This window comes from Jatropha curcas, chromosome 7, assembly GCF_041381405.1.
Source record: "Jatropha curcas cultivar XTBG-Jc1 chromosome 7, XTBG_Jcur_1.0, whole genome shotgun sequence".
In the NCBI taxonomy this organism is placed as follows: Eukaryota; Viridiplantae; Streptophyta; class Magnoliopsida; order Malpighiales; family Euphorbiaceae; genus Jatropha; species Jatropha curcas.
In genome coordinates, this window is record NC_143157.1 from 26,482,197 (window position 1) to 26,500,555 (window position 18,359).

General features: G+C 32.0%; 2 protein-coding genes across 3 annotated transcripts; one reads left to right on the top strand and one right to left on the bottom strand.

The window, feature by feature from the left end:
* Nucleotides 1-6,791: 6,791 nt before the first annotated feature.
* On the top strand, nucleotides 6,792-8,354 carry LOC105638455 (uncharacterized). Its single transcript, XM_012222263.4, has 2 exons — nucleotides 6,792-7,442; nucleotides 7,997-8,354. The coding sequence occupies exons 1-2, from the start codon at nucleotides 6,932-6,934 to the stop codon at nucleotides 8,275-8,277; spliced, it is 792 nt and encodes a 263-aa protein (XP_012077653.1). The 5' UTR covers nucleotides 6,792-6,931; the 3' UTR covers nucleotides 8,278-8,354.
* Nucleotides 8,355-9,138: 784 nt separating this feature from the next.
* Nucleotides 9,139-17,932, bottom strand: LOC105638454 (putative triglyceride lipase). Of its 2 annotated transcripts, XM_012222261.4 has the most exons (18): nucleotides 17,394-17,932; nucleotides 17,070-17,128; nucleotides 16,767-16,848; nucleotides 16,471-16,538; nucleotides 16,086-16,155; nucleotides 15,659-15,740; nucleotides 15,307-15,371; nucleotides 14,181-15,176; nucleotides 14,014-14,076; nucleotides 13,888-13,934; nucleotides 13,243-13,288; nucleotides 13,053-13,132; nucleotides 12,603-12,716; nucleotides 12,412-12,493; nucleotides 11,604-11,729; nucleotides 10,346-10,426; nucleotides 9,718-9,843; nucleotides 9,139-9,517 (listed from the first exon to the last, which is right to left on the bottom strand). In XM_012222261.4, exons 1-18 carry the CDS (start codon nucleotides 17,694-17,696, stop codon nucleotides 9,446-9,448), a joined length of 2,562 nt encoding a protein of 853 aa, XP_012077651.1. In that variant the 5' UTR covers nucleotides 17,697-17,932; the 3' UTR covers nucleotides 9,139-9,445. The 2 variants fall into 2 exon arrangements, with proteins under 2 accessions (XP_012077651.1, XP_012077652.1); XM_012222262.4 differs by lacking the exon at nucleotides 17,394-17,932 and having other exon boundaries at nucleotides 17,045-17,370.
* Nucleotides 17,933-18,359: the final 427 nt, after the last annotated feature.

Genomic DNA, 18,359 nt, shown 5'->3' on the forward strand with positions numbered 1-18,359 from the left:
CTAACCTTTAGTTAGCATTTTTTAAAATTGTCTCACCTAAATGTTCAAAAATCATAACAGCACAAATTTGCTTGGCATCATGGGAAATAACAATTGCAGGCTTCTAATAAATTTCTATAGAAAAAGAAGTTAAGAATTCAAAAGGGCAACTCTAGAATAATAGAGCAGTATCTTTCCTAACAATTTATTCGCTGATGCTTCTACGCTCTCACTACGTTACCCTATTAAGGACATAAAACAGATGCTTCAAAATTTTTTCCTTTTTTCCTTTTAAGATAAGCTGCATTTAAGTGCATTAAATATATATAGCAACAGAGTCTAAAAAGTGAACAATGAAACTCAAATGTTATATAATCTTCCATTAAATATTTGGATTTTCAATGAAAAGTAAATGATTGGAACAACTTCTTTTTCCAAAAAAAAGAAACCATAAGCAAAAAAATTAATTATATGCATAGCCATAAAATGTATGAACTAATTGCATTTTTGGTAGACCATAATGAAGCGTGATTTAATACAATGAAATAAATTTAGCATTCATTGTTCTTTTCTATTGGATTTTCATTTGGTTACATTCTTTAATAAACATATCTATTTCAGGTTCCACATCAACAAATTGAGCTTAAAAGTTAACAAAGGAATATATTGATCAATAGAAATACCAGAAACAACATTTGAGAAATAAGAAAAGGAATAATTAACGTACCATTTTTTACAATATTGTTTATCAGATTAGATTCGATATCAATAAAATGCCAATGTATCATCAATAGATTCTTCCATTCCGACAAAATGCCGTTGCTAAAAGATCCAATCTCTTCCCTAAAACCAAACGAGACATTCGCTCCTCAGGCTTTGCCTCTACCTCTCTATCCATCAATAAATTTAACGTCATTATAACTGCATTTTTTTGGTTTTCTTTTTCCGGGAAGAAATGAAGGAGCAGAGGGGAGGTCACGTTAAGGAAGCTATTGTTGCAGAAAGCTGACAATGCCGGACCTTAAACCCCCTTCTGTGAAACCAGAACTGAAATCCGAACCCTCTTCTCTGCAACTATTTTCTCGCGCTTTCCTTCCCTTTCTCTTCCTCTTGAAGAAATTTGTTTTCTCGTTAGCTGTGTCTCTGCGTTTGTTTGGCTTTCCTTTCGAACGCAAAACAACGTCAACTCGAACATCACGTATTTTTTTCTACATTCCCTTATTTGTCCCCAGTAATTAAAATAATATTTTTTACACAAATAAATAACCATATTTATAATTACATATATTAAAAATTACTATTAATTTTTATGGCCTCAAAATTACAATGAGATTAAATAAGATCTTCATTTGCACTTTTTTTTTTTTATTCGTTAGGATGCTAATATGTCGAAATAACAATAAAAAATAGATCTTTTCTTAATTTATCAATTATTGAAAATTTTTTTAATTAAAATCTTAACATGTCTTACTTCCTTATCAACGAGAAACCAATCACAATGAAATCTTTGTCTAATAAAATCATGTTTCTAATAGTTGCAATATATATTTTGTTTTATTTTGTTAGACATAATACCATAAATTAGCTCGGTTTTATTTTAATTGGTTTTATTTCATTTTTAGTATTTTTTTTTTTTGGAAAATTTTTTTTTTCTAATAGTTGCAATATATATTTGGTTCGGTTTTCATCTAAAATAAAATCATACATATTTGATCACAAAAGGTGCTTCCATCTGGTAAAACCAAATACTTACTCCAGAAATAGCATTATTCATACACTATTAAAAATCATTAAAAATTTCAAGATAATCAAAGCAAAAGCCAAAAATGTTTATTTTTTTAATTTATCAGAGATTCAATAAGCTGAAATAATATTGTGAATTACACAACATGATTTGTTCTTTCATAAGCCAAAAATGTATATTAATTATTGTAATAAATAATTGAATTAAAGCTCAATCTGCTTTTTGAACTTGGACACAACATATAATTTGTCCAAAAATTAATTTGCCCCATGAATTTGCAGAAAAAAAATAAAAATACCCAATTTTTAAGAAAAAATTTGTATATAGTTTTTTTAACTAATAAAAAATTACTTAAAATTTTAAAATTAGAAAATAAAAATTATTTTAAAATATAATAATTATAAAAATTTACACTATTTGATTTAAAAAAAATTTAACAAATATTTGATTTGTAAAAAATTTTAGAATCAGAAAAGATTTGATTATATTGAAATCTTTGGTTAGAAAAATATTTATTACTTTTTTGTTTGATTATTTTGAATTATATTTGATTTACATTAAATATTTCATTATTTTTTTAGTCATATTTGATTTGTATTAAATAATTTATTTTTTGGGACTAAAATTGAGCAATTTATATTATTGGTATAAATTTAAGAAATAATTTATAAAGAAAAATTAATTTCTGGACGGTACGGTACGGCCACGGGTGACGAAATTGATCACGAGCAGGCAATGACGCGAGTCCGATATTGGGCAGAAAAGTAATGATTGACTTTAGATTAGGTTAATCGGTGAGTATGATGAATATATAAATATAAATGGTTTGGTCGGTCACAGGCCATAGAATGCAATCACATGATATCATACGTGACAGATTTTCGAACTTTCCATATCATCACATCGTTAACCTAATTATTTATTCTTATCTTTATACCCATTTCTTTCTCTACGCTTCACCTCAAAGCCAAAAGGATCTCTGCCTTTTATTATATTATACCCTAAATTGAATTCAATCTCTAAGATATTTCAATTTAAAAAGTTTTGGCACAATTTAGAGTATAATTATTAAAAATGGAACAAAACTGAAAAAAGAAATTTTATAATTTAATATTTTTTTTTACTGAAAAAGGAAATTTAAATCTGGATGAATTGTTAGATTGTATATGCAATTATCATTATCTTATACTTTAATTTACTATAATTCAATAGCTTTGAACCTTGATAAAATAACCTTATTGTGAGTTAGCACTTGGGCCTGTTGGGCCTATTTTGTCTGGCTTAATATTTTCTGGACAAAATACAGGATGGGCTAGACCCAAAATCCGTACATAAGATAGAGGTATCTTGAGCCATGTGGCAAAAGAAGAGCGGTTGGAGACTGAAAGCTTCCGTGTCAGAGAGTGATTGGAAAAGAAAATGACTTATGTAATTTTTTTTTGTCAATGTTTAGTATATATAATGATTATTATACATTTTACACTATTGGCGGCAGTGAAAACAGCTTCAGACCCATAAAAGTAGTAGAGTTCATTATAAAAAGATAGGACTTCATATAGAAAAAGACAAGTTTCAAGCGCGTTAAGAACAATACTATTGACAGAAGCTACAACAGCTTCAAGCCCATCAGAATCAGCACTGTTGGCAGCGATTACTACAAGAGCTTCAAGCCTATCATAACCAGCTCAGTGCTTCACGAAAACAGAAAACTTCCCCTAAAATTTGATTGCTCATCAATGCCCATACCAATAGGTCTATTTAAACATACTATATTAGACTTGGGGAAAGAATTCTATTTATATGTACTTAGAAAAGCTAGTCTATGTTAGTTGGTAACAAACTTTATAATAAAACATTAACTAAATGTTGTCATGAAATCGTCACCATTACATTACATGACTATGATTATAATTATATTAAGAATTTAGTAATTAATTAAGTTAATGATCCAATAATCAAAGATTTACATTAAACGTAGTACTTCTAATCCTTGGCTGCGGCCCCACCCTTTTCAGAACTAGTATATTTTAGCATTATGAGCTTATTTTGTCCATAAGCCATATATAAAAGTTGTTGTCAACTAACCAATAAACCTATGGTAAAGCATCAAGAGAGATTTCAACAAAATCTTCTTATAGACGCAGAAAGCCACAAACAGAAGTTCTGTTTGTCTTGTTGCTATATGTCTTATTCTTTTTCTCAAACTATACGAATATATCTAATTTAAGAGAGAACTCTAAAATTAATATATGTGGTTTCATTTACAGAGTAAGCTTTTACAGCCATTTTGCACAATCTCTTGTATATCTAGCTAGTTGCCTGATGCTCTAGGAGTGAAAGGTATCTGGTTTAAACCTACGTTATCTCTTTTAATTAATTTATAATTACTGCCTCTTATTTGTCCGGTATCCTTAATGGGTTTTAATGTAATTTATGTCTGAAGTTATAATTATGTAAATTGTGTTCGACAATAATTTTTACAGTATTCGGTAATATAGCATTTATAATATAGCATTTAAAGTAATGTTTACAGATTAAGATATCATTTTATAAAATGTTAACTCATGTAATCTTTAGCTTTTAGCATTATATGAAAAGTTACTTAAATAATTACTAGCTATTTAAACATCTAAAATAGCTAGTTTTGCCGAACAAATCATAAATTGCAATGATGAATGATGCAGATTGCAATATACAGTATCAAATGGCAAAAACAAAAGTAGCTAGCTAGTTAGAAGACAAATCAGGTACAAGGAACCTAATATCATTACACAAACCCTATTTGCAATACAACTAAAATATCATCAAGCACAAACGCACAATAATTCATTTTCACATTGATATAGTATGTACCATCAATCCATTACTAGATAGAAGAATTGTTCATGAAAAATAACAAAACTATAGGTGTCACAATTAATGAAATTGGACCCACTATTTCATTTTCCATTCTTAATTGCACCGAATCGGATTCCATAAGTACCGTAACTACAAGTCATTTTCTAGCAGGGAATCCAAAGACAGTCTACCTATAAATGTATCTTTTATGCGTATATATAGGAAAATTTCTGTACAGAGATGATTCTCTCGGGGTGAGGTATTTCGTTTGCTACAAAACTCAGAAAGAAACATATCAGTGAATATGCTTTGGACGTGTCTGAAACGATAATACTGTTCTTTCATATAACATCTTTTGGTCTTGAAAAATCAAAGAAGTGTATATACATAAACGTTAAGACAGAATATGAGACAAACTGTTTGATTTTTTTTTTTTTTTTTTAGGCAGGACAGTGTTTTAAGAGACGCAGAGCTTAAAAGTGTTTTGATCTTTCAACAAGTGTGCTTTTACTAAAATTAAGGCAGTTTAGCTGTGCCTTTTGAGATGCAGAGCGTAAAAGTATTTTACTCTTTTAATAAGTGTGCCTTTTTATGAGAATTTTTAGAAAATTAAGACAGCTTATCACTTCGATCAATATGTTATTAGTAATTGAATCATGATATTAATAGAGTAGATAGTGATATTAATTAATTGATATTAACTAATTATGTAAGTTAATTGTTTTTTTTTTTTTTTTTTTTTTAAAAAAAAAAAAACCAAAATAAGGGGGTTGGAGATACTTGAACCAGCCAACCAGGCAAGGTCCATCAGACCATCACCCACTTACATCTAAATCAATCAAAATTGTATATCTACTTGATATGATGAGGACCACCGGGTGAGGTGAAATTCTTTATTAATGGTATTAGCGTCCATTCATAATTTCATTCTGAATAAATGGTTTTACTTTTATTATTAGATTAATATATTAATTTCAATTTTTTTATAATTACATATTTTCCAATAATTATGTACTATTCACATTGTATACCCTTTATTTATTTATTTATATTTTTAATTGCACTTTAATTCTATCAACTAAATTCGCACACCAAAGCATAGCTTAATGATAAGTGCATATACAACTTATAATTGTATCTAGGTTTAAAAAAAAGATCAACATTATTTAATACATTGAAAATTTTTGAAAGGAAAAAAGATTATCAAAAGACGGACAAATAATCAATTATTAGATTTATTATTATTAGTTACATGGTTTAAGCAAATGTATAATATTTTCTTTTTCTCTGGATCCAAACAAACAAGAGATAACAAAAAATTCTCATAGCAATTATTAAGCTAAAAGCAAAAGCAACGATACGAGTGTACAAACCTAACACTGTTGAAAGCAGAGTGGCAGATTGGCTCAGTTGAGAAACAAAGTAACTACTAAGGAGACGATTTCAGCTACTCTATAAATGCTAATTGCCATTTCTCAAACTACCAAAACGGCACTGTCACCTCTCACTAATAATACTAACACTTTGATGTACAAAGAATTCAATGCTCATCCACCCTTTTTTTTTTTTTTTAATAACTATATATAAATAATATGCCTTTCAGGTAATTAATTAGTCTTCAATTTTCCTAACAAACCCTCATTTAACAAATACTAATAGCAATATCATCGTTGAAATACAAATCCATTATTTATAACTAAAAAAAGCATTTTAAGACTTTGTAATAATTTGGGAAGTACTAAAATTAGTATTTATTTATTTTTCTTAATTAAGAATATTAATTACTCCAATAATAGAGTTTAAAAGATGCTCAATTATATTGTAAAAGTCATAATTATGCATAGTGTCCTTGAAAAATAATGTAGGACCAATTCAAAGATGTCATTATATAGGTTAATAATGCATCTAACTATCTCTCTCTCTCTCTCAATATGTGCCCCAGAAATAATACATGTGAATAGCCAGAATACATGTCTATATATTTGCATACATTTCTTATTCACATCATCATCTTTTATATAACTCAGACATTAGACATAGACCCTTCTTCACGGGCATATTTTAGCAACTTCAATTATTTAAGTTATATATAAAGAGGGGGAGAGAGAGAGAGAGAGAGAGAGAAGGGTCTGTAACTTTGTATATGTATATGGCCTAATGGTGTCAAAGCAAAATGTGGGTTTTGATGATGGGTAGATCTCTTCATTGATGAAGGAGCCTCTGCAGAGAATTTATGTCAGTCACACACTTCTTTTCTAACCCTAAAACCCACCATATCTCTGTCTCTTTCTCTTTTCTCTTTTCCCTATATTATTATCAAACTATAAAGAAAACATTTACTCGTCTCCACTACTACTGCCACCACTACTAATGATGAGTGGTATCAAGAAAGGCAAATTAGAGGGAAAAAGAAATAATTCTTTACTTATGGATTGTTTTGGTGGTAGCAAGAATAGGAGTAGCAAGTGTGAGAAGGATTTCAGAGGGTTGTTAGAGAAAGTGAGGCTTCTTCAAGATGAAATGAAAGCTATAATGTGTGAAAGAGAGAAAGAGAGTAGAGCTTATGAAAGAGATGTTATGGTTTTTGCATTTAAAGAAGCTGAATGGAAACAAGAAAAGAAAAAGCTTAAAGAAGAAGTGAAAAGGTTGAGAAAGATTGTAGAAGAGAAAGAAGAGAAAATTAAAGGAATGGAAGATGGGTTATTATTAGTAGGAGAGAAAGGTGAGAAAAGTCATAATTGGTTACTTTCCGGTAATACTAGTTTTTGGGTTGAGCAAATGAGAGAAGAGAGACTATGGAGAGATGAAGCTGTGGATAAGTGGAAGAAACTGTATCTTGCTATCAAGACTGAGCTTGATGATCTTATTCAGAAAACTCAAGGTGGTGCCTTTTCTCTCTCTCTCTCTCTCTCTCTCCCTCTCTTGCATTTAGTGATACAGATACAGAATCATATACTGAGTAGCCTGTATGTCCATGCACAAGTTCGTATGTGCACTAATTTACCGAAAATTATTGCTAGAGGACATTAGATATGCACTGTAGAATCACTTTATTTCATTTCATATTGTCATATCACAGTCATATATCTCCATGCACAGGTGAATAAATGCGCTAATTAGTAGAAACTTATTACTAGAGGACATTATTAGCTATGCACTGTGGATTCACTTTATCTCATTTCATAGGGATTCTCTCTTTCTTTTCCCATTCTGATTCTTATTGGCAGACTAGCAAAAATGTGGATTTGAAATTATTTTACATTTTATTTTTTGCTGTGTGTAAAAATGGTTGAGATTTTCTTTCGTTTAATTTGACTCCAGTTAGTATTATAACTTGTATTTTTACAGTTCTGGAAAGACGATTCCTAATAAAAATTGTTCAAGTTTTTGATGATATATATGAAAGAGCTTGCAATTTTGTTTTCCTTTCTTTAGGGGATGGACTATACTGGAAAGCTGAGGAAGAAGAGATGATTGAAGAGCTAAAGATGGAAGTGAAGGCAAAAGAGGACACCATTGAAGAGCTGAAAGCAAGATTAGCTTTAGTAGAGCGTGAAGAGTACAAAAGGGCAAGAGAGGTTGATATATTAAGGCAAAGCTTGAGAATTATGAGCAGTAGAAAGACTGTTCCAAGCTTTACCATTAGCAAATCCAAGCTGCGGATTGTTAAACAGGCTAAAAACCATAAAGTTCCAAGTTGCAGTTCTGCCTGGTAGATTGTATGGCTATTAAAGTTGTAGTGCAACAAAAGAAATTGTAATTTTTAATTGCTATAAATTGCTTGTCGGTCAAATTCAATATCTATAGGAAATATTGTCTGGATCAATAAATACGAGTAAGTAGACCTTCAGAGAAAAGACAGCAAAATGTGGGACACCATACCAAGATAAGACTTACAGCATTAGATTCTTCTCTTCTCCATCCCTGACTCAACTTCAGCTAAACTCATCAATTTGTAAGTGTTCCTGAAGGGTCATATTTCATCTCAGATAAATACTTAAATGTTAGTTTCCTAAAATATTAAATGCTTCATAAAATCGTTTTGAGGATATTCCAAGGAATATTCCTTAAAAGGAGAAAGATGAGATATATATATTCTTACTGATCAAAATCAAGTAACAGAGACTGGACTTTTCTTGGCAACACACGTTGTCTGTGCTATAGAAGCGAAGCATAGATAAACAAATTAATCACTATTTAGTGGCTGCTTTCGTAAAAGTGTCTTTTCTTTGCTGTTGAAAATTTGAAATGCTTTATAATTTTCTGTTCAAAGAATAATTTAAGTCTTGAATTCTTTATTTACAACCCCTAAAAAACCTCTTACTAAACACACAGTAGTTTTTGCTCTGAAGAAGAAATTAATAAACGAAATATAATGTCACACAAGACAAGAATTTGAGAAAACATATTCTCACAGCATTTCAGATGGTTTCAGAGCTTATGATCCACCACGAATGAGTGCCAACTGTAGTCAAAACGAAGCACAAGAATTCGAAGCAACACCAGAAAGAAAAAGATAAAGATTATATAGAAACAATAAGACCAAAAAACCAGAATGAGAGAATTAGAAATGTCTATGGAGAATAATTAGGTAACATTGGATACCATACTCTTAAATACCTTGTATAGAATGCTTACTATCTTTGAAAAATCCCAAAAAAAAAATTGCTGTACAAGTACAGGTTTCTGTTTCTTCCTCTATGCATATACAAGTAATCTTTCAATGGGATTCTCTATATGCATGTACAAGTAATCTTTTCATGGGATTCCCACTGGACTTACAGTTTATAGAGCCTGCCTGACAAATGCAAAGAATTATTCTGTATTCTGTAATAAGTTCAGAAAAGTCAGTAGACAAACTTTGGTAGCAATGTTACTATCTCTTTAGCTGACCGATACACTATCTTGTTCATTATTTTCTCGTCTTGCAGCAATCTGATAATTTGATCTCACATTCTGAAGAAAGCCAAAAGAGATTGAATAAATTTCTGACAGTAAATACTAGTCTTAATAATTAAGTAGCTTTTAGAAATGCATACTTCTCACTTTAATCCAAGAACCAATTCTCATGTGCTATGCTCCTCACAAGAACCATTAAGGTAACCAAAGAAAGTGCAGGGAACATAAATATAATTATTTGACTAAATGAGAAGTACCTCTAGCAATGTGATGTAATAGAAATCCTCCATGTGCTGCATCAGTGCAGTACCATCTCTAATGGCACGAAATATATTTATTTCAGTTTGCAATATTTTTTCAATGAGTTCCTTCTCACCTTTCATCTGTATGCATAAAATCAATCTGAGAGACAACTCTAAGGAGAGCATAAAAATGTAGAGAAAGAGTGCCGGCAGCATGGATATTATTAAAGAAATAATACAATTATACCATATTATGATGCATTTAAAAAAGGAAAATTGTTGCAATCATGATTAGAATAGCAATAGATATTGGTACAAATTTGAGGTAGTTTGATCATTCGAGTTATATTAGAATAGCAATCAAAACAAGTATGACTGTGTCTTAGAACATTATATTTATAAAAAAGTCACAAATGATGTGACATAATGCAAACAATGTATAGTGACTCGATGCACCTCACAAACTAAAAATAACTGCTGCTTGCATTTTAGATTTTAGTTCCTAAATAAACAAAACTAGTCATAAATCATAGTAGGATTAGATCAGTTTTTATTTCCTATATTTATTCCCTGGTTTAACCATGTGAAGGGTTATTTATGATATAGATACTGAAAAGAAAAAGGGTACTATTAAGGAACTTACAAATTCATGGACGATAGCATCTGGTGTTGACTCTGCAATCACATCAACTGGATATCCATCTTTTGAGAGCTCCAAATTTTCCTGGAAGATAAATTTTAAAAACCCATAAATAGATGAATTCACAAACTAATTTGAAAATAAAACAACATAAACGGCAATAATATGATTTTTTTACCATCTTTTCCATGTGCCATGCATTGTAACAAGTTTACAGTGATGTGAATAATAGTTAAACAATTAGTGTAACCAACTCCAAAAATTATCAGAAATAGAATTGATTAGTCTTTTCTTTTTTTTTTTTTTTTTTTTTTTAACAAATGACAATATATTTAAAACAAAGTAAAAAAAAAAAAAAAGGTTCTTGGGCAGTTCATTGCAGATCCAACACGTACGCTAAGACAACGGATTAGAAGAAAAGTGCAAGATAAGTAAAACTAGAACTGCAAATCCTATATAATTATGAGATCACGATCAAAGGACATGATGGATGATGCAGTTTCAGAATGTGTTGCAACGACTTGGACAAAGGATTACCTGGCAGCAATGGAAAGCTGCATATAGTTCTGTGCATGCAGTGGCAGTTGATGAATTATTATCAGTGCTGGAGTGATGAGTTTTTTTATTAATTTATTTTTATTTTTTATTTTTTTTGCAGAAATACAATCTAGAATAGTAAAGTGTGATGTTAATGTAATTCAACTTGCTTGTATCTTGTTAGGAACTTTCAGAGTTTACATGTTAATGGAGGTAGGTGACAGGTATGGGCTTTAGATCGAGTGTTTTAGTCAGCTACGTATGACTTAATTAAGATGCAAAGATAAGAAAGAATAGTTAGGAATGGCTGAAATCTACTTTTCTAAACAATATCCAGTAACTACATTGCTATATGCATGTTCCAAAGCAATCAAAGAAAATCACAGCCTAAGATTATAGAACAACATGTATTTGCCGTCTTCGTGAGTGTCTTTGTACTCATTGGAAGTTCATATTTCAAAACCTCGTTTTCTGAGTGTATATGCTGTAAATAAGACATATTTGCCCTACCCTTTCCCAACAAAAATCAAACTAATACATATAAAATCTTTGTAAACAAGCAATAAAGTTAAGTCAATTGGTGCCATTGATATGCATGCAAGAGGACAGCTAAAGCCTAAAGGTACATTCAAAATGAACCTCAAGAATACAACTTGTAAAACATGAAGCAAATAACAGGCGATGTACATTCAGAAAAATAGTTGGCTGCTGAAAAACGACCTACCAAAGCATCTCTTAATTCTCCAGCTGCTAGATAAACAGGCTGAGCCACGTGGCAATAACCCATCAAGCGAGGAACAGTTGGTATGATATCTCTATGGTTCACAACTCTCCAGCTGTCTTTAACTTTCTGCAAATATGAGCATTAAATGTTGCTCTAACACTCCCATCAAAATTTTAGGAGCTCAAGACACTCGACATGTAATATCTTTTACATACAAATAAATGCAGTAAAAGAGTAAAGTCCATGCAAGCAATGTATATTCTGAAGTTTAAAATGCAATTTCTGATGATTTTAAGGACAAAACGAGATTTCTGACATGAGAGTGAATCAATGATTTATGATCCAAAAAACCTTAAATTGCACGCTGACCACCGAGTAAGCTTACTTTGATAAAAAAATTTGTTAGGGAAATTTGGTGCTTGTTTTGAAGATTGCCTTGTACTCTATATTGAGATTTGGATTTGGAAATATGTTTTTTGGCATTTTAATCTTGTCAATTGCAAATGCTGAACACTGTAGGTGATATGTGGAAATGATGGCACATACCATAAAATCAACAAAAACCTTATTTTCGTAGCATCTTTCAACCTCCTATTTATTGAAATTGTTGGCTCCTCAAAACTTATGAATCAATTACTAAAAAATTTTATAAACATAAATTAAAGTAAACAACTCAGACTTAGCAATGTCCACAATACCTTCATAACAAGGCACAATCTCATAGCAGACCGGCATAATAACAAACAAAATTCTAATTTTTATTGTAAATTAAAGAAACCAATTTAATCATTATAAAATTCTCTATTACCTGATTATAAACTTCTGCAAATCTTCTGTTACCAACTCTAGGAGACCCAAAGTTGTACATAGTCAGAGAAATTGCACCACGCCTAATCACACAATGAAATAGAATTAAATATATATTTGCATATCATAGAAAAGTTCCCACTTGCAATGCACTTAACCAGGACCCAGTATGTAAAAGGAGAAGAAACTCACTTTAAGAGCTGACTGGATGAAAGTTCCAAAGCAAGAAGTGTGGCTAATGCACCACCCAAACTATGACCAGTAACATAAACATGCCATTTAACTGGTGGTTCAGCTTCATCATCGCTGTCAACATGATTAAAAGAAAAAGGAAAAGAAAATGTCAATCAACATATTCACATTCGAAGATATAAAAATATATTCAACTCAAGTCTTAATCCCAAAAATTTCAAGCATGTGCCCCGGTTGTTTTATGTCACCCCAGGTAACTTGGAGCAAAATGGTGAGTGAGTGTAGACTAGGAGAAAAGTACAACTAAAAGATGAAAATCCTATGGTAAAACAGAAGCTAAACAATCTACAAAGGAACTGAGGGATTTACTGATCATTTTCTTTGTCCATCATTGAAATTTAGCCCAAGCTCAATTCGAGATAGTTAAACAGGATGAATAATGCAACTTACTTATAACCAATCGCCAGTTTAATGATGGAGATGATCCTTATCCTGACCGAATCATAAGCACTTAGAAAACCACTATGAACCTGAAAAGCTTTGGAAGTATCAACTAAATTGTAAAAGTTAATGCGGTTTCCATGAACACTGCATTTTATGAATATTCTCCAAAATAATAGCCAATCCTGTGGATGCATACCTGGATTTCTTGCTTAAAATCTCCACCAATCCTTTCAGGATTTAGGCTGCAGAACCAGACTAGAAGTTTGCATTAGAAAAGAAGCATGATACAGACAAATCAGTTAACAAAATGTTGAGAAAACTTGGTGCACTAGAATTGCTTCCAAAGGCAAGCTAGAATAACCTCATTAAAAAAGAATTGCTTAGATGATTCATTCATGTTAATCTGACGATGTATACAGTAACCAAACACGATACTTATATTCATTTATTGCCTGCAGAAACATTGTGGAATTACTTCATCTGATATTGCTCAGTTGGATTGGAACACTTCTGCGCTTTTTTTTTTTTTAGTCTCTCTGAATAGCTAGTTTCTTGAAAAGATCGAGTATTTGGAATTTAGCATCATGCTGAGGTTTTTTAAGATCTTACAGTTGAACCACATTCATTTCACATGACTATAAGGAATTTCAATATATAACGAATGAGAGATTCTAAATTCCAAGCACATGGTGCAAATCAACCTCCAACAAAAGCAAAGCATGTTTTTTACAGAATGTAATGATAGCCAATAAATTTGTATATGTTGACAATAAGAACCCTCAAACTACAAAGAAAAAATTAAACAAGAAAACATGAGGTTAGGATAGATATTTGACATTACCCAGCAGGAACTAGCATTAAATCAGTTCGGAAGTCCTTCCATTTTGTCTGGAAAAAGAACAAATAAGCAATTCAGATCAATATCTAATTTCACAATCGCAGTTAGAGAGTGGAAGATATATCATACTTGTTCTGTCCCCCTGAAAGCAACAACTAATCTTTTCCTTGCAGAATCACGCCAGATTGCTACCTGTGACTCTCTACAGATTATTAACGATTGGAACATGATATTGCTGGCGTTATTAAGGATATTATAAGAAAAATAATTTTTTTTGTGATGACATAAAAGCTGACCTGTGTATCTGTGGACGCATTATCTAAAAAGCATATTTTCTCAAATTCAGACTTAATAAAACTTGGATGGCCCAGTGAAGTAGCAAGCATTGCCCAAGCCTCCATTGCACTTTCTGCAGTTGAAAATAGTGCTCTCATCTCCTCAGCTTTCTTCTCATCATATGCAGATAAGTCCAGAGAGCCAATAAACTTCTCACGATCAGAGGAACCCTTTCCCAAAAGCCGTGCTTCTTTGTTTAATTTAGAAACCGTTGATGTCAAAACCATCAATGCTCCTAAGACAGAATCAGTTTGCCTTAGTAAATCCTCTGTTGCTTTCTTTACATCTGGAAGCGAAGACTGAATTGTGCTAATGTCAAATGGGCCACTTGCTTTGTCAATATCGCCATTCTGACCTTGAGGCGTTGCGAGTCCTGACTCAATATAACCTGCTTCAGCAATCTTTTGTGACTGCAAACCAATTTTGTTCAACAAGTCAAATCCATCCCACTTTAATTCCAGAGAAACAGGGTGACCAAGTTTCTGAACAATACTTTGATTGATAACATCAGCAAAATTCTTCCAGAAATGTTTATTTGATTGCATAGTCTCACCAGCTTTTGCCATCAATTCTGCTACATGTCCATTATCTAAGCCATCAGTATCTGTCTGCAACCGCTCTAAATTACTTTCTCCACTGCTACTTGTTTCGTTAAAAGAGGCTTCGGAAAGGTTCTCTATCTGTGAAGTAGTGTCTGCTGCTAAAGAATTGTTGGAATTCCCAGAAACTTCCGAGTCATTGGTGTTTGAAAATTGATCTTTCGTAACGTATGCATCATTGAATGACTTCAATTGACCAAAAGCATATTCTACAAACTGACTTGCTGGCACAGTCTCAGAGCCAACAACCTTTTTCAATGCAGAATCAAAACCATTTCTTCGGAGAAATTCTGTAACAAGGGGGAGCTTCCACCATTTTTTTTCTTCTTCAATTTCACCAAAACTTTTATACTTAACCTGAAAACCTCATCAGTAGCCCAAAAGCATCAATAGTAAAAATATTGAATATACATTGGTTCAGTTGTAAGCCTAAGTATTGCTGGAGTAAAATGTATTAACAAATTTCTCTTTCATCACAAGGGCTTACCTCTAGCTGCAACTTTCCACCACCACCCATCCCTTCCAAATCCAACAGCACGTCGTGCAAGTTCCCTAGCAAAAGACATTAGTTTATAAAACATTAATAAAACGACCAGCAGTCCCTGTATCCAAACTGGATCTGCTTAACAGCAGTAAGCACAATATCAGATCTGCTTAGCTAGTGCAACTGATAATTTAACAGCAATCCTATTGTTTTAGTTTCCCATATTCCACTTGCAGCATAAATAGCAACACGGTACAATGACAAGTATGAAACGGACTCGAGCCACTTATGCACTAGGTCAACATGCATCAACTCAAAGCATCAAAATCAGGTGCGTGTTTCACTGAATCCTCACCATCATAGAAATCCTCCAAACTGATGACTGCATTACCCATACGCTTATGTGGAGTTACAAGATTGGCATCCCAAGCAGCAACCTGAAGGTCATTACTGCATGTCAGAGAACAAGTTGCAATTATAAATACTGCATAATATTTTATTTTGGATACCTGCACTTTATGAAATACCAATACGTGATGTATTAGATCATGAACGCACATATTAATCAATCATTAAAATTGTTATTTGTACCCTACGAGCACTGACAGTAGTAAACTAGAAAATTGGTAAAATGAAGAAGCAAATGCAGATATGTGACTCATGTAACTCATCACTATAACAGAAACTAGAAAGAAAATAAACGTGACATATTGGAAGTTCAAATGTATCCAAGTGGTTGCCACATGAAAAATACTAGACATTCAAAGAGAAAAAGTGTTCACCTGAAGATTTTTTATTGCATGCTGCTTAATATTGAAAGTGAAGTCCTCATTCCAAGTTGGCTCCTTTTTCCTGTCATCATTCAATTATATATCAACAAATTAAGTGCTATTTGTTAATAGTTGCAGGGCAATGTCGCAAGAATTTTCTGGGCTAAATATTGGAATATTATCTCCATTAAAAGTGCTCAATGAATCAATAAAGGTACTTAAATAGTCAATAAAGGCATGACTAATCATAGAGTTTCAGCCCCAGTTTTTTGGAAAAACAAGGAGAAATCTCATATCGGAAAAGGTCAAATTTTAACATAAGGATAAATTTTAGTGGGGTACCGATAGATTCAACTTTAAGCACATATCATTTAGTTTCACATACAAAATAACATACCCCCATTTAACCTTGCTTTTGACAACCTGACCATCCAATTGCATGACCACATAAGGATCACTTGTTCCCTGGAAGTACATCACAAGTTGAACAAACAAGACTACAATAAAAATCAGGGTAAAATGGCTGCCTATTAGTTGTTCCAAATAGATCACAAAGGCAAGGAGAGAAAAAGGGTGCTCTTATTCTGAGCGCCTAAAATTCACCAAACCATATAGGTGTGCTAGTGTTTGTGCGTGTGTGCACATGCTAAAAGCCACAGTTCCAAATGCAGAAAAGGGTAATAGATAACACACCCAGGGATCCATTGCAGGCAAATCAATCCCCTTTTTTAGTTTTATAAACAATTGGCCATCATATATCTCACGTACAAATGTCCTGCAAACATATAAAACAGACTTCTTTTAAATGGTAAGCAATGTAACTTAATTCCGAGTTTGATATTAGCATGTGTTCCAAAGAAAGTTAAACTAATGTGACCAGGAATTGATTGCTGCGATGAGAAGTACAGTTAGTCATGTCGATGCATTTAGTCTAAGAAAGCAACGAGAACAACTAATATTTAAGCCTTAACTGTTAAAATCAGAATGATCACATACTCTGAGAGGTACACAGTCTTACAACCAGCAGCATCAACCTCACGCCTACCAATCTTTTCCTGATCAAATAAATCCAGCATAACAAAAATATCAAAATTCTACTGATTTTAACACTTTAATATCAAAGACTTGGCGTTTCCAGTTCAAATTACAAACTTATCTATTTCCTCAGACTTCTAATTTCTGAATGCTACCCTAAACCAAACAACTAACATAGCAAATAAAGATTCCATAACTAAACTGATGAACTAAGCGTTCAATTTTTCAGCTTGTCTCCAACTTGAAGATAATCAAAGTATAAAGCTAGGAGAAAGAATAAGTTACAGGAGGACTTGTATATGCTTCAAATGCGAAACCAGCTAGAATGACAGCGAGATTTATATCAAAAGGAGGCCTTTCGTTCTCTTCCTCAACGGAAACATTCTCAGTTGCAGTAACATTCGCTTTACAAAAGCAACTATTCGAGTAAATTCCATCTCTATTTCGACGACCATCCCGCAAAGTAAAAACCATAACTTTTCGAGAAATTGAAGCCGGAAACCGCCGATAAAAGGTCAAATTCCGATTTCTAACCGAAGGGGGACTGAGACGGCAATAAAATTGAGGATTCGCTTGCAGAGAAGCCATGGGTAAGTGATAACGGAAAAGAATAGTTTGAAGCTATGTGCAGTGAAGATGAATGAATGATAGACTGATAGTGGAAGATGATAGTTTGAAGTTCAATTTTATTTTTTAATTATTTTTTTGTCTGGGTGTGGTTTTAGCGCGAAGAACGTGCACGCAATTGGAGAAGGAGAAAGCAAGAACCTTTGAGAAATCTGTGGAGGCGACAAATTGGGTAAACGGTCGGTAATGTGGCATTGCCTTGACTGTTCAGGAAACCCAAAATTAAAAATAAAAAATAAAAAAAGCGGTTGATGGTCGTTGATAGTTTTTGATACTAATTTTTTTATTTTAGCTCTCATTTCAATCTGAATTTATTATTAGATTGAATTTCTAAATAGTTTCAAACTAGTATAAAAATTAAATTAATAAGATATATTTTTATTACATATTTTATTATATATTTTTAAGGATGAAAATTCCTAATCGTAGTGATTTTTTGGATCAATAATATAGTCATATTATTACTCATTCAGAAAAATAAATAAATAAGTTCTTAATTGTTTTAATTCACATGTCTTATAAATCTATAAATGTTCCATATAGTAGATGTGAATATAATTTAATACTTGAAGAACATTTAAAATTTCATTTTTATTATTAATTAAAAAAAGAATGGGAATACTT